This window comes from Chanodichthys erythropterus, chromosome 6, assembly GCF_024489055.1.
Source record: "Chanodichthys erythropterus isolate Z2021 chromosome 6, ASM2448905v1, whole genome shotgun sequence".
Classification (NCBI taxonomy): Eukaryota; Metazoa; Chordata; class Actinopteri; order Cypriniformes; family Xenocyprididae; genus Chanodichthys; species Chanodichthys erythropterus.
The window spans coordinates 35219668-35235812 of NC_090226.1; the positions used below are offsets into that span (position 1 = coordinate 35219668).

General features: G+C 35.3%; 2 protein-coding genes across 4 annotated transcripts in view; one reads left to right on the top strand and one right to left on the bottom strand.

The window, feature by feature from the left end:
• The window catches only part of atg7 (ATG7 autophagy related 7 homolog (S. cerevisiae)), a 99020-nt gene extending 88337 nt beyond the window's left edge, over positions 1-10683 (top strand). The window contains exon 20 of the mRNA XM_067388785.1: positions 10464-10683. Within this exon, the coding sequence (XP_067244886.1) occupies positions 10464-10496 (33 nt within the window). The 3' untranslated portion in view covers positions 10497-10683. The remainder of the gene's footprint in view (positions 1-10463) is intronic.
• A 2661-nt stretch (positions 10684-13344) lies between these two features.
• Positions 13345-16145, bottom strand: part of vgll4b (vestigial-like family member 4b) — a 45691-nt gene continuing 42890 nt past the window's right edge. For all 3 annotated transcript variants that reach the window (XM_067388788.1, XM_067388786.1, XM_067388787.1), the window contains one exon: positions 13345-15841. In XM_067388788.1, the coding sequence (XP_067244889.1) occupies positions 15597-15841 (245 nt within the window). In that variant the 3' untranslated portion in view covers positions 13345-15596. The remainder of the gene's footprint in view (positions 15842-16145) is intronic.

Sequence of the window (16145 nt, forward strand, 5' to 3'; positions counted from 1 at the left end):
TTATGAAGTCAGAATCGTGAGTTATGAAGTCAGAATCGTGAGTTATGAAGTTGGAATTGTGAGTTATAAAGTTGGAATTGTGAGTTATAAAGTCGGAATCGTGAGTTATAAAGTTGGAATCGTGAGTTATAAAGTCGGAATTGTGAGATATAAAGTCAGAATTACGAGTTATAAAGTCGGAATCGTGAGTTATGAAGGAATCGTGAGTTATAAAGTTGGAATCGTGAGTTATAAAGTCGGAATTGCGGGTTATAAAGTCTGAATCGTGAGTTATAAAGTTGGAATCGTGAGTTATAAAGTCGGAATCGTGAGTTATAAAGTCAGAATTACGAGTTATAAAGTTGGAATTTTGAGTTATGAAGTCGGAATCGTGAGTTATAAAGTCAGAATTACGAGTTATAAAGTTGGAATTGTGAGTTATAAAGTCGGAATCGTGAGTTATAAAGTCGGAATCGTGAGTTATAAAGTTGGAATTGTGAGTTATAAAGTTGGAATTGTGAGTTATAAAGTCGGAATTGCGAGTTATAAAGTCAGAATTGCGAGATATAAAGTCAGAATTGCGAGTTATAAAGTCAGAATTGTGAGATATAAAGTCAGAATTGCGAGTTATAAAGTCAGAATTGCGAGTTATAAAGTCAGAATTGCGAGTTATAAAGTCAGAATTGTGAGTTATAAAGTCAGAATTGAGAGATATAAAGTCAGAATTGCGAGTTATAAAGTCAGAATTGAGAGATATAAAGTCAGAATTGCGAGTTATAAAGTCAGAATTGTGAGTTATAAAGTCGGAATTGTGAGATATAAAGTCAGAATTGCGAGTTATAAAGTCAGAATTGCAAGTTATAAAGTCAGAATTGCGAGTTATAAAGTCAGAATTGCGAGTTATAAAGTCAGAATTGTGAGATATAAAGTCAGAATTGCGAGTTATAAAGTCAGAATTGCGAGTTATAAAGTCAGAATTGCAAGTTATAAAGTCAGAATTGTGAGTTATAAAGTCAGAATTGAGAGATATAAAGTCAGAATTGCGAGTTATAAAGTCAGAATTGAGAGATATAAAGTCAGAATTGTGAGTTATAAAGTCAGAATTGAGAGATATAAAGTCAGAATTGAGAGATATAAAGTCAGAATTGCGAGATATAAAGTCAGAATTGCGAGTTATAAAGTCAGAATTGAGAGATATAAAGTCAGAATTGTGAGTTATAAAGTCAGAATTGAGAGATATAAAGTCAGAATTGAGAGATATAAAGTCAGAATTGAGAGATATAAAGTCAGAATTGCGTGATATAAAGTCAGAATTGCGAGTTATAAAGTCAGAATTGAGAGATATAAAGTCAGAATTGCGAGTTATAAAGTCAGAATTGAGAGATATAAAGTCAGAATTGCGAGTTATAAAGTCAGAATTGAGAGATATAAAGTCAGAATTGCGAGTTATAAAGTCAGAATTGTGAGTTATAAAGTCAGAATTGAGAGATATAAAGTCAGAATTGTGAGTTATAAAGTCAGAATTGAGAGATATAAAGTCAGAATTGTGAGTTATAAAGTCAGAATTGAGAGATATAAAGTCAGAATTGCGAGTTATAAAGTCAGAATTGTGAGTTATAAAGTCAGAATTGAGAGATATAAAGTCAGAATTGTGAGTTATAAAGTCAGAATTGAGAGATATAAAGTCAGAATTGTGAGTTATAAAGTCAGAATTGAGAGATATAAAGTCAGAATTGTGAGTTATAAAGTCAGAATTGAGAGATATAAAGTCAGAATTGAGAGTTATAAAGTCAGAATTGTGTGATATAAAGTCAGAATTGTGAGATATAAAGTCAGAATTGAGAGATATAAAGTCAGAATTGCGAGTTATAAAGTCAGAATTGAGAGATATAAAGTCAGAATTGCGAGTTATAAAGTCAGAATTGTGAGATATAAAGTCAGAATTGCGAGTTATAAAGTCAGAATTGAGAGATATAAAGTCAGAATTGCGAGTTATAAAGTCAGAATTGAGAGATATAAAGTCAGAATTGCGAGTTATAAAGTCAGAATTGAGAGATATAAAGTCAGAATTGCGAGTTATAAAGTCAGAATTGTGAGTTATAAAGTCAGAATTGTGAGTTATAAAGTCGGAATTGTGAGATATAAAGTCAGAATTGCGAGTTATAAAGTCAGAATTGTGAGTTATAAAGTCGGAATTGTGAGATATAAAGTCAGAATTGCGAGTTATAAAGTCAGAATTGCAAGTTATAAAGTCAGAATTGCGAGTTATAAAGTCAGAATTGCGAGTTATAAAGTCAGAATTGTGAGATATAAAGTCAGAATTGCGAGTTATAAAGTCAGAATTGCGAGTTATAAAGTCAGAATTGCAAGTTATAAAGTCAGAATTGTGAGTTATAAAGTCAGAATTGAGAGATATAAAGTCAGAATTGCGAGTTATAAAGTCAGAATTGAGAGATATAAAGTCAGAATTGTGAGTTATAAAGTCAGAATTGAGAGATATAAAGTCAGAATTGAGAGATATAAAGTCAGAATTGCGAGATATAAAGTCAGAATTGCGAGTTATAAAGTCAGAATTGAGAGATATAAAGTCAGAATTGTGAGTTATAAAGTCAGAATTGAGAGATATAAAGTCAGAATTGAGAGATATAAAGTCAGAATTGAGAGATATAAAGTCAGAATTGCGTGATATAAAGTCAGAATTGCGAGTTATAAAGTCAGAATTGAGAGATATAAAGTCAGAATTGCGAGTTATAAAGTCAGAATTGAGAGATATAAAGTCAGAATTGCGAGTTATAAAGTCAGAATTGAGAGATATAAAGTCAGAATTGCGAGTTATAAAGTCAGAATTGTGAGTTATAAAGTCAGAATTGAGAGATATAAAGTCAGAATTGTGAGTTATAAAGTCAGAATTGAGAGATATAAAGTCAGAATTGCGAGTTATAAAGTCAGAATTGCGAGTTATAAAGTCAGAATTGCAAGTTATAAAGTCAGAATTGTGAGTTATAAAGTCAGAATTGAGAGATATAAAGTCAGAATTGCGAGTTATAAAGTCAGAATTGAGAGATATAAAGTCAGAATTGTGAGTTATAAAGTCAGAATTGAGAGATATAAAGTCAGAATTGTGAGTTATAAAGTCAGAATTGAGAGATATAAAGTCAGAATTGTGAGTTATAAAGTCAGAATTGAGAGATATAAAGTCAGAATTATGAAGTTATAAAGTCAGAATTGTTATAATGTCAGAATTGAGAGATATAAAGTCAGAATTGTGAGTTATAAAGTCAGAATTGAGAGATATAAAGTCAGAATTGTGAGATATAAAGTCAGAATTGCGAGTTATAAAGTCAGAATTGCGAGTTATAAAGTCAGAATTGCAAGTTATAAAGTCAGAATTGTGAGTTATAAAGTCAGAATTGAGAGATATAAAGTCAGAATTGCGAGTTATAAAGTCAGAATTGAGAGATATAAAGTCAGAATTGTGAGTTATAAAGTCAGAATTGAGAGATATAAAGTCAGAATTGAGAGATATAAAGTCAGAATTGCGAGATATAAAGTCAGAATTGCGAGTTATAAAGTCAGAATTGAGAGATATAAAGTCAGAATTGTGAGTTATAAAGTCAGAATTGAGAGATATAAAGTCAGAATTGAGAGATATAAAGTCAGAATTGAGAGATATAAAGTCAGAATTGCGTGATATAAAGTCAGAATTGCGAGTTATAAAGTCAGAATTGAGAGATATAAAGTCAGAATTGCGAGTTATAAAGTCAGAATTGAGAGATATAAAGTCAGAATTGCGAGTTATAAAGTCAGAATTGAGAGATATAAAGTCAGAATTGCGAGTTATAAAGTCAGAATTGTGAGTTATAAAGTCAGAATTGAGAGATATAAAGTCAGAATTGTGAGTTATAAAGTCAGAATTGAGAGATATAAAGTCAGAATTGTGAGTTATAAAGTCAGAATTGAGAGATATAAAGTCAGAATTGCGAGTTATAAAGTCAGAATTGTGAGTTATAAAGTCAGAATTGAGAGATATAAAGTCAGAATTGTGAGTTATAAAGTCAGAATTGAGAGATATAAAGTCAGAATTGTGAGTTATAAAGTCAGAATTGAGAGATATAAAGTCAGAATTGTGAGTTATAAAGTCAGAATTGAGAGATATAAAGTCAGAATTGAGAGTTATAAAGTCAGAATTGTGTGATATAAAGTCAGAATTGTGAGATATAAAGTCAGAATTGAGAGATATAAAGTCAGAATTGCGAGTTATAAAGTCAGAATTGAGAGATATAAAGTCAGAATTGCGAGTTATAAAGTCAGAATTGTGAGATATAAAGTCAGAATTGCGAGTTATAAAGTCAGAATTGAGAGATATAAAGTCAGAATTGCGAGTTATAAAGTCAGAATTGAGAGATATAAAGTCAGAATTGCGAGTTATAAAGTCAGAATTGAGAGATATAAAGTCAGAATTGCGAGTTATAAAGTCAGAATTGTGAGTTATAAAGTCAGAATTGTGAGTTATAAAGTCGGAATTGTGAGATATAAAGTCAGAATTGCGAGTTATAAAGTCAGAATTGTGAGTTATAAAGTCGGAATTGTGAGATATAAAGTCAGAATTGCGAGTTATAAAGTCAGAATTGCAAGTTATAAAGTCAGAATTGCGAGTTATAAAGTCAGAATTGCGAGTTATAAAGTCAGAATTGTGAGATATAAAGTCAGAATTGCGAGTTATAAAGTCAGAATTAAGCGAGTTATAAAGTCAGAATTGAGTTATAAAGTCAGAATTGTGAGTTATAAAGTCAGAATTGAGAGATATAAAGTCAGAATTGCGAGTTATAAAGTCAGAATTGAGAGATATAAAGTCAGAATTGTGAGTTATAAAGTCAGAATTGAGAGATATAAAGTCAGAATTGAGAGATATAAAGTCAGAATTGCGAGATATAAAGTCAGAATTGCGAGTTATAAAGTCAGAATTGAGAGATATAAAGTCAGAATTGTGAGTTATAAAGTCAGAATTGAGAGATATAAAGTCAGAATTGAGAGATATAAAGTCAGAATTGAGAGATATAAAGTCAGAATTGCGTGATATAAAGTCAGAATTGCGAGTTATAAAGTCAGAATTGAGAGATATAAAGTCAGAATTGCGAGTTATAAAGTCAGAATTGAGAGATATAAAGTCAGAATTGCGAGTTATAAAGTCAGAATTGAGAGATATAAAGTCAGAATTGCGAGTTATAAAGTCAGAATTGTGAGTTATAAAGTCAGAATTGAGAGATATAAAGTCAGAATTGTGAGTTATAAAGTCAGAATTGAGAGATATAAAGTCAGAATTGTGAGTTATAAAGTCAGAATTGAGAGATATAAAGTCAGAATTGTGAGTTATAAAGTCAGAATTGAGAGATATAAAGTCAGAATTGAGAGATATAAAGTCAGAATTGCGAGATATAAAGTCAGAATTGCGAGTTATAAAGTCAGAATTGAGAGATATAAAGTCAGAATTGTGAGTTATAAAGTCAGAATTGAGAGATATAAAGTCAGAATTGAGAGATATAAAGTCAGAATTGAGAGATATAAAGTCAGAATTGCGTGATATAAAGTCAGAATTGCGAGTTATAAAGTCAGAATTGAGAGATATAAAGTCAGAATTGCGAGTTATAAAGTCAGAATTGAGAGATATAAAGTCAGAATTGCGAGTTATAAAGTCAGAATTGAGAGATATAAAGTCAGAATTGCGAGTTATAAAGTCAGAATTGTGAGTTATAAAGTCAGAATTGAGAGATATAAAGTCAGAATTGTGAGTTATAAAGTCAGAATTGAGAGATATAAAGTCAGAATTGTGAGTTATAAAGTCAGAATTGAGAGATATAAAGTCAGAATTGCGAGTTATAAAGTCAGAATTGTGAGTTATAAAGTCAGAATTGAGAGATATAAAGTCAGAATTGTGAGTTATAAAGTCAGAATTGAGAGATATAAAGTCAGAATTGTGAGTTATAAAGTCAGAATTGAGAGATATAAAGTCAGAATTGTGAGTTATAAAGTCAGAATTGAGAGATATAAAGTCAGAATTGAGAGTTATAAAGTCAGAATTGTGTGATATAAAGTCAGAATTGTGAGATATAAAGTCAGAATTGAGAGATATAAAGTCAGAATTGCGAGTTATAAAGTCAGAATTGAGAGATATAAAGTCAGAATTAAGTAGTTATAAAGTCAGAATTGTGAGATATAAAGTCAGAATTGCGAAGTTATAAAGTCAGAATTGAGAGATATAAAGTCAGAATTGCGAGTTATAAAGTCAGAATTGAGAGATATAAAGTCAGAATTGCGAGTTATAAAGTCAGAATTGAGAGATATAAAGTCAGAATTGCGAGTTATAAAGTCAGAATTGAGAGATATAAAGTCAGAATTGCGAGTTATAAAGTCAGAATTGAGAGATATAAAGTCAGAATTGCGAGTTATAAAGTCAGAATTGAGAGATATAAAGTCAGAATTGCGAGTTATAAAGTCAGAATTGTGAGTTATAAAGTCGGAATTGCGAGTTATAAAGTCGGAATAGTGATATAATGTTTTTGTCAGGAATGGAAGCTCTTTCAGGGCGTGTTGGTGTCAGAACCAGAAGCCTTGTTTACCTGCTGGATGACAAACTCATCTGCTGAGAAGACTTGATGAGACTTTGTTATGGGAACACCTGGCAAAATGACCTCTGGGAGCTAATTTGTATCTCATCTATCCAGGCCTGTTGGGCTCTTTCCATGAAGGAATGGCATGTTCCCAGCTAAAGCTCAGTGTGTTCCTTCCTGGGACATGAAGACAACAGCAGCGCTCCATACCAACCAAACCAATGGATGTGCCGACACAGTCGTTCCTGGACTCGTTCCTCTACTTCCATCTTGGCATGAACAAATAAGGCCTCCTCTGTCAAAGCAGCTCCCGCCATGACTCAAATGTTACGGCTTTGATGCCATTTCTTCTAAATGAATTGCCAGTATGAGAAAGATCACATGATGTGTCCTGGTTGATTTGAACAGACATGATTTGTCTTTTTATGATCTCTGTTACTGCTCATGTATCTCCGGTGCTCATTTTTGCCCTTTAGCGATTCCTCGAGAAATAGTTAGTCCGAGCTGGAGCGATTGAGTGGAGGCGGGGACTAATTTGCATATTCATGGTTCCACAAATACTAAATGAAGCAGTGGTGCTGAGTTACATTCAAGCTATTTGAAGACTTTGAAAAAATATTTTTACAGGGAAACAATGTTTAAATGTGTCATTTTGGTGATCAAAGATGACTTTTAAGGGATAAAAATTGACTGCAGAGGACTTCTGTTTCAATCTAAAAAATATCTATCAATATCTGTCCCAGAATGAAGCGTGTTCCTCCAGCTGAATCTTCTCATTCAAACACCTGTGTGCTTCAGACCTGACCTGACATGTTCTCCAGCAGCTGAACTGCTCCAGATTTCATGAAAAAGCTTTGTTTGTCCTCCGGCAACCCAACAATCCAGCAAAATTACAGCTCTTCTAGCTCCAGGACTCCTCTTTGTTTATACTAATATCATTTTAAATATTTCACTGGTTGTAATAATTAAACCACCCTGTCACTGTTACAGGTAACTCGTCCTTCATCCATAAGCGGTTTAATTTACAGTTCTGCTGGAGCTCTTTCCAGATTGAGACGATTGTGTTGAGGATAATGAAAAGCATCTTGACTCAATTCACATTAAAGGAGTATCATGTTTAGAGTTTTTGCAGATGAACTGGTTTATTGCCAAGCAAACCTACTGAGGAATATGGAAGCTTGTTTTCGCCATGAAATAAATAATAAAAAATTAAATTGCAACTTTTTATCTCATAATTCTGACATTTTTTCTTGGAATTGTGTGATATAAAGTCAGAATCTCGAGTTATAAAGTCAAAATCATGAGATATAAAGTCGGAATTGTGAGATATATAGTTGGAATCGTGAGATATAAAGTCGGAATTGTGAGTTATAAAGTTGGAATCGCAAGATATAAAGTCGGAATTGTGAGTTATAAAGTCGGAATTGTGAGTTATAAAGTCGGAATCGTGAGTTATAAAGTTGGAATCGTGAGATATAAAGTCGGAATCGTGAGTTATAAAGTCGGAATCGTGAGATATAAAGTCGGAATCGTGAGATATAAAGTCGGAATCGCCTGTTATAAAGTCGGAATCGTGATTTATAAAGTCAGAATCGTGAGTTATAAAGTCGGAATCGTGATTTATAAAGTCGGAATCGTGAGTTATAAAGTCGGAATCGTGAGTTATAAAGTCGGAATCGTGAGATATAAAGTCAGAATCGTGAGTTATAAAGTTGGAATTGTGTGATATAAAGTCAGAATCTCGAGTTATAAAGTCAGAATCGTGAGATATATAGTTGGAATCGTGAGATATAAAGTCAGAATTGTGAGTTATTAAGTCGGAATCGCGAGATATAAAGTCGGAATTGTGAGTTATAAAGACGGAATCGTGAGATATAAAGTTGGAATTCTGTTATATAAAGTCGAAATTGTGTGATATAAAGTCGGAATCGTGAATTATAAAGTCGGAATCGTGAGATATAAAGTCGGAATCGTGAGATATAAAGTCGGAGTCGTGAGTTATAAAGTCGGAATTGCGAGTTATAAAGTCGTTGTTTTGTGAGTATATGTCTCACAAGTCACAAATACTTATTTTTGTGTGTGTGTGTGAGTGTGTGTGGCAGAAACAAGTTTCCACAGAGGATCAAATCCTAATCCTGGAAAAAGTGAATTATGAAACAAGCCTGCAGATTCATACATCAGATTCAGTGTTATTTTTCTTTTATTAATATTTGCAGTTAGCTTTTATTCATTTATTTTCAGTTTCCATGTTAATTTTAGTTGAATTTAGTGATTTCATTATGAGCTCTTGTCATTATACAGTAACATCATGGGAGCACAAGACTGGATGAAGTAAGAGTTTCGGTTTCAGTAGAAGATCTCTCTCTCTGGCTTTGGTTGTTCAGTGATTTGAATCATGATTTTATTGTGTTTCTGAAGTGAGACGTGTTCAACTACAGTAAACTGAGTGCAAAACAATTTCAGATTTGATGTTCTGAGCGACTGGAAATATTGTAATAAAGTGAAGCTCAAAGAGTTGAAATGAAGTCAGTGTGATTGGACAGGCATATGTTTGAGGATGTAGTATTGGGTTATCGCTTCATAAACCCTCGTCTTGATATCGCAGGACTCGTCTGCACAGGGTTTGTGGACGCTTCAGTCAGAATGAATAAATGGATGGATGGATCCACCTGACGCGTGTTTGAATGTGTGCTGAATGATGTGAATCTTTTGGTTTCGTGCTTCATAGTTTGTTCATGTCTTGTGTCTTCTAAAGTAAATATGATTTTTATTGTGTGAATCATGAATCAGACGCTGAAGGTCTTTGAGAGGAACACGGACGGCAGTGATTTCATCTGCACTGGTTGATTCAGGTTAATGTGAGCGGGAAATGATTGCATGTACGTTCTGCTCTCAGTCATGACCTCAGAATGAAAAGACTGGCAAAAAGCATTCTGCGTTATGAAGACAAACAGATCACGTGTGATTCATTCAGAGTTAGATTAGAAGAATATTCCTGATGTTTTTCTCTCTCTCACACACACACACACACATCTCGAGGGCGAACGCAAGGCTTGTATTGATGTGTGTAACATGTTTGACATGCGGTCACACGCCCATGCGTCGACTCTACAGCGCTGATATAATTGAATGATTCATGCACTACACTGTTATTAAGATGATTCGCGTAATTACAGCCCTAAACCGCTGCTACAGACAAAAGCGAGCGCTCACTGAGGCAGAGCAGTGGATAAAAAAAGTTAGGATAATAATATTTCACTGCTCTTACTGTATGGTTGATCAGCGCAGTCTCTGTGACTCTTTCTGATTGTATTTCACACACATGACTTTCTCATAGAGGCGTGTGTTTCTCTGAGATGCAGGAGTGTGTTGTACAGCATCTGAGGGTCAGTAGTTTCACTCGTCCTCCTCTCACTTATCTCTCAGAGGTTTTGTTTTTTTGACTTGGCGCAGACTTCAAAGTGACGAGCCGCTGAAGTTGTTTTTTTGTTCAGCTTTTATTAGCATGTCAATGACACGGAGCTTTTGACAGCCAGGTGTGCCGCAGAAGAAAGCGCCGCAGCCGCACACACTCGCGTCTGGAGCGTTTGTCTGTTTTACGTGCAGTGTGAGTTTAGTTCAGACGCGTGTGTTTGAGAAGAGCTTTAGCTGTATGTTCAGATGTTCATGTGATGATAATTCTGCACACCTGTGCTTTACTTTAAACATCACAATCACACCGGATGACAAACTACATCAGATTCTCACTTGATGACACTTAAGAGTTTTTATGTCATTGAAAGAGTGCAGAAGAGACTCTTTCAGAAACATTATTCCAGTATGTAAACTGCATTTGAACATCTTTCTAACAGCCTGACCTCTTCTTCTGTTCTTCAGATCTGGGACATGAGTGACGATGACAGCATTTGAAGGACTCCGGGTCAAACTTCATTGGCCGTGACCTTCATGGCAGCTTGTCTGTGATCTTATACTCACTGTTAAGTGAACAGTCTCATGCACATGTATCTTTCATCATGTACTTGTTGAAATATTTGTCTTAAGCGTTCGCATTATCTGTCAGGATTATAGATGCCGTCATTAAAGAAACTCAAACTGATGCAGCGATCGCTCTGGTCCCGTGTTGTTCTGTCCTGAAGTGAGCTCACCCAAAAAATGCACTCATGTCGTTCCAAAACCCATGCATTCATCTTTAGAACAAATGCATTTATTGTTAATGAAACCTGGGATTTCCGAAACTTTCATACATTAAAACGTAGAAAGAGATCCTGAAATGAATCCGTATGAATGGAGCAGTGTTATTGATCACTTTATATGATGCTCAGATTAAATTTAGGCTATTTTATATATTTTGATCAACGCACAAACACAGCACATCACATGGTAAACAGACACTCAGTAGTGCAGTTCATCTCATATTTATTTGTAACATGAGAGTGTGATCTTTTTTTAAAGTCAAAGTTGTGTTCAAGTATTTGTCCACTGGACAGTTTTTGGGAAAACTTTCATAATATTATTACAGTTCCATCAGCCAAAAATATAATCATTTTAACAGTGTTAAATATGACATCTTCCTGGATACTAATACCTCTTGTCCTAACCGAAGACCAATGGAAAAATTGTTTTTTTTTTTTTTGTTGTTTTGTTTTTTCATTACATTGTTTAGAGCAAAACTGAAGAAAAAAATTTTTTTTTGAAAAATTATTTTATTCATGATATGCTGTGTCCTCAGTGGACACCAAGACTTGGCTGTTTAAAAAAAAAAATTACATGTATAGGGAAAAATTTTTTTTTTTTTTTTTTACACATTTTTAGGTTTCAGGATATTTTCTTTCTTTAATCCAACTTTGTCTAACCATGTTATGAAAGATAACAGAATGAATTTATGTACCATTTTACTTTATGCAATATGTGTGTAAAATGGCCATGCATGGGTTTTCACATTCAATGCAATGTATCTATACACTATCTAATTTACATATTAATGTGTTCATGTAATGAAACGAAGTGTAATAATGGGAGTAATAATACAGTATGAAGTCAATACCTTGTTTTGTAAGTCATATTTTGATTTGAAAGAAATTAAAAATGTTTATTTATAACTATTTGAAAATTAGATTTAAATGATAATTACAAAATATTATATTTCCATAAGAGTGCTAAATTTGATCAGTCATTTTTAAAGTAGTTGTCTTAAACCTCCAAACATTTATCTCTGAAAAGCCCTGAATGTGCTCTTTACTATAATATAATGTCAGAGGAACCCCGGAGGTTAAAGCATTTGTGTGTCCTAGTGTTCATTGAGTGTCTATCAGGCTCTTCAGAGGTCAATGCACTGGACGATTGTGCTGCAGGTGTTTCAGCTCTGAACTCCTGGATCGGTGTCATCAGGAACTGGATGTCTCTCAACGTCTGCTCTACATCAATGCACTGTAAATGTCTAGCAACATGGGATTTTTCTCACAATAAACATGGACTATATTCACACAGTATGTGCTTGGTAATATTTGCTTGCTTTTTTCACTGAGGTAAGTGGGTAAATAATACTAACTCTTCATCCATGTGCTGGAATTACCATCATTACAAGTAGGGCTGTCACGATTCCTCGATTTAATGAGTACTTGATTTTAAAACATCCTCTATTTCATTGAGTCACTTCCGGTATTTTGTCGGTTACTTGACACGGATACATTCCATGAACGAGAATCCATGAACCGCATTAAAGTGTTTTCTAGGGCTGCAACAATGTATTAAAACCATTCAAAATCATACTATAGCATAGTGCTATTGTGAATTCACAATAATTTCATTAAATAAATGTAAAAATATGCAGGTGTTATATATAAGTTAAAACCCTCGCTCTGAGTTTGCATGTTTTGATTTTGAATTAAATGTCATTTGGTCAATATTAAACAAATATTAAACTTAAGTCTTTGCTTGGGTCTTCTGATTACTCAATTAATCAAAATAAATTGGGCGTTTAGTCCTCGATTAAGCATTAAAATAAGTCTGATTGCTCCATTTATTGTCAAAATAATCAACTGATTACTCGATTAAATCACCAAAATAATCAACCAATTACTCGATTAATCAAAATAATCGACCGCTTACTCGATTAAGCATGGAAATAAGTCTGATTATTTTGACGATAAATAGGAGCAACCAGTTACTCAATTAAGCTTTGAAATAATAGATTATTAGATTAATCGTCAAAAATAATTGTCTGAATACTCCATTAAGCACCAAAATAAAATGTCCGATTACTTGATTAGCATAAAAATACATCTGATTACTCAATTAATCAAAATAAATTGGGCGTTTACTCCTCGATTACGCATTAAAATAAGTCTGATTGCTCTATTTATCGTCAAAATAATTAACTGATTACTCGATTAAGTGTCAAAAGTCTTATTTTGTTGATTTAAACGAAATAATTGACAAAAGGAGCCTGTTTACTCTATTAAATCACCAAAATAATCATTAGTGACAGCCCTAATTGCAAGATTACAGCATTTTGAGACTTTGTTATTGGAGGCAGGAAGACCGTCCAACTGAAACGCTACGTTTCTTGGCACATGCTCAGTAGCGCAGTCAGTTTATTGCATTGGGTTTCCAAATTGCAATTACGAAAGTCTAGTGGAATTACAGTCATTCTGATGAGACATTAAAACAACAGTTTAAAAGTACTTTATCGTTAATATTCTCCCAGGTGTATCACTCGCATGCATTTCTGGAGAGGGTTTTCTTTTCTCAAAGGATGAGCCTGAAGTCACGGGCTGTGGTTTAAGAGCACTTTATTGTTCATTGAGGCTACTTAAAAAGTACAAAACAATGGCCTGCCAAAAGTTTGTTTTATTCCAAGGAGAAACAAGGCCATGAAATGAGGGTATAATACAGATTTACAAATCATTAAGAAGTACACTCGAGGTGCAGTGAAGTGTTTTAAACGTTGGTTTCTTGTCGTCGTTCTCCTGGAAGCGCACATCAAATAGAAAATATTGTTGCTCATATCCCAACTGATCATAATGGAGTGGATTGACTCGCGGTCGGTGAGACGGAGTCGGTTTGTTCAATTGTCTCCAGAGACAGTTGAAAGCCTCCGTTCAGAAGTGTGTCGAGACTCTGCTCAGTAGCCTTCGGAAATAATACACAAGTGGCTATTACACTAACGCAGTGTTTTCATAGAATAACTGTGTTCCTGCACTTTAACCTTAAACAGACAAAACCTACAAACAAAAAAGATCAACTTTTTTCCTCAAAAAAAAAAAAAAAAAGCATGATTACAATAAAGGACAAGGGAAAAATTAAATAGCTACATATCATTAACAAATTAATTGTTCCTCAAAAAATACCTACGATTTTTTTTCTCTGTACATTCGTTACGCACAGCGTAATGATGGTCTTATAGTTTCCTATATAAAAACTTTTTTTTGTTTTTCATTAAGTGATTTACCTACAGCGTGTTGTAGGGTAACGTGTGTCACAAGCGGAGAGTGAGAAAGTGTCCTACCCAGTAAACTGGTAGTGAAATGTGTGTGACGGACCTCCGTAAAAACCCTGAAGGTCTCGCGTAGGATTCGACAACGTTGTGGCAAACACATGCAAAAGGAGCGATGAAGAAGTAGTTCAGAAACGAGCGCGTGCACGTCGCCAACGATGAGCTCTTCTTCACGTGAGAATTTAGCCGTATCCAATGGTTCAACCGGGCCGATGGAATGTAAGGACGAGCGCAAGCGTCTCCTGCATCTGCAACCTCTTGTCTCGAGTTAGTAGCTATACTGAACACGGGAGAAAGTACAAGACCTGCACGACGTTCCCTATCGGAGGAATGTGTTTTGTTTCGGTACAGGCGGACCGTTGGAAAACCAGGTCCGTTTCCACAGCTGAAAGCAGAATTAAGAGATGAAGAACAACGAACACACACAAAATTAGCTTGACGTTTCCGGCAGATTGTCAACGCTACAGTTGACCTGTCCATAGCTGCTAACGCTGCTTTTTCAGTCATGCAAAGCAACAGCATCCTGTACCACGGATTAATAACATACAAAACCAACCGTTAATATATATAGATGGCCTTTCCGGAGGCTGTTTTTCTCTTTTGTATCTGGCAGCTACCACAATGAATATTGAATAGAAAATAATAATATGGAGTACAACTGTACCAGCAGTAAGTTTATCTAGGACTGTTACTGACAAAAATAAAATCAAATCTGAAGAAAAGGCTAAAAAGTATTACGATTGAAATGTCTACACAATAATAGATACCAGCTATTTTAAAAACATGCACTTATAAGCACTAGTTTACCCTTAAACCATCTACTCTACTAAAACCACAGTGCCTGGGGAAAACCAATCCAAAACGACAAGAATGCCCACGTCTGCCGCAGTCCAGTTGTCAGCACCGTAGAGAGAAATGTCTGAAGCGAGAGCCGAAGCGACCGAAAACAGGTTCCCTCCCCCTTACGAGCGTTTCCTGCTGAAGCGATGTGAACCGCTTCCCACCTGTGTCACCCTCCTATACGTCTTCCGAACATCCGACGCTAAACTGACACCACCTCGATCCATCCATAGTGCAAAATCAGTCCAGGCCTTCCGTTTCAAGTATACACATGCAGATTCAGGGTACGACCGGGAGAGAGCGTGTGAAAGACAGATTGGGTGCAATGGAAGAATGGCTTCTGGGTAAAAGGTTTGCATCAGCGGTTTCTTTGGTATCTGAGGCAGATGGTTAGATAAGCGCCTGGCTGATTTTGATCTCAAAAACCGAAAGGCTTCCTGCTCGACGATGCTGTTTATAAAGGTATGGGCATCCCATAACGCAACAGCCAAGCTAAAAGTATACTAGCAAACTTACAAACAAAAAGAAGTGAAAGGGAAAAATGCACGAAGAGCACCTCCTTGTCGTGCGTTCTTATGTACATAGCTATACATCAGCTCTGCTAAAACATGCATGGCTGCTTTGAGAGTGAAGCGGGCTGGAAGAGGCGGGACTGGGGTTCGCTGGTCCTCTTTTCAAGACACGAGGGAAGGGGAGTGATTGTGGTTGACCATGTGGCCGTTCGGAGAGGAGTCTGGGCTTCCGGAAGAGCCGCCCTTGGCCTTGATCTGCAGCCACGTCTCGCCCAGCGCCTTGGCGAAGTGGTCGTCCACCGAGCCGGTGATGGACACCGAGTTTGTTACGGGCTCGGGCTCCTTGTAGTTCTTGCCCAGGCTGCGACGGAAATGCTCCTCGATGACGGGGTCACAGGCGGTGTTCGCTGAAGGCACAGGGAAAGGCTGCTTAGTACAGATGCATTTTGCTAAAACACTTCCACCACAGATGATAAATGGCACTTTTGACACTTTTATTGAGGAGGGAAATTAGGTGTTTAACTTTCAGAAAACCCTACTAAAAGTTGTTTGACTTTATTAAATTTAAATTATTAAAATATAGCATTACAGTCATTTGCAGTGAAAATGTGAAAACTACTTATTAGCCAAAAACTGAACCATTTTTCAACCAGGTTAGGTTCAGCTGTTCAGATCAGGATAATGTGTGTCTCCTACAGCCAGGTCCTAAAA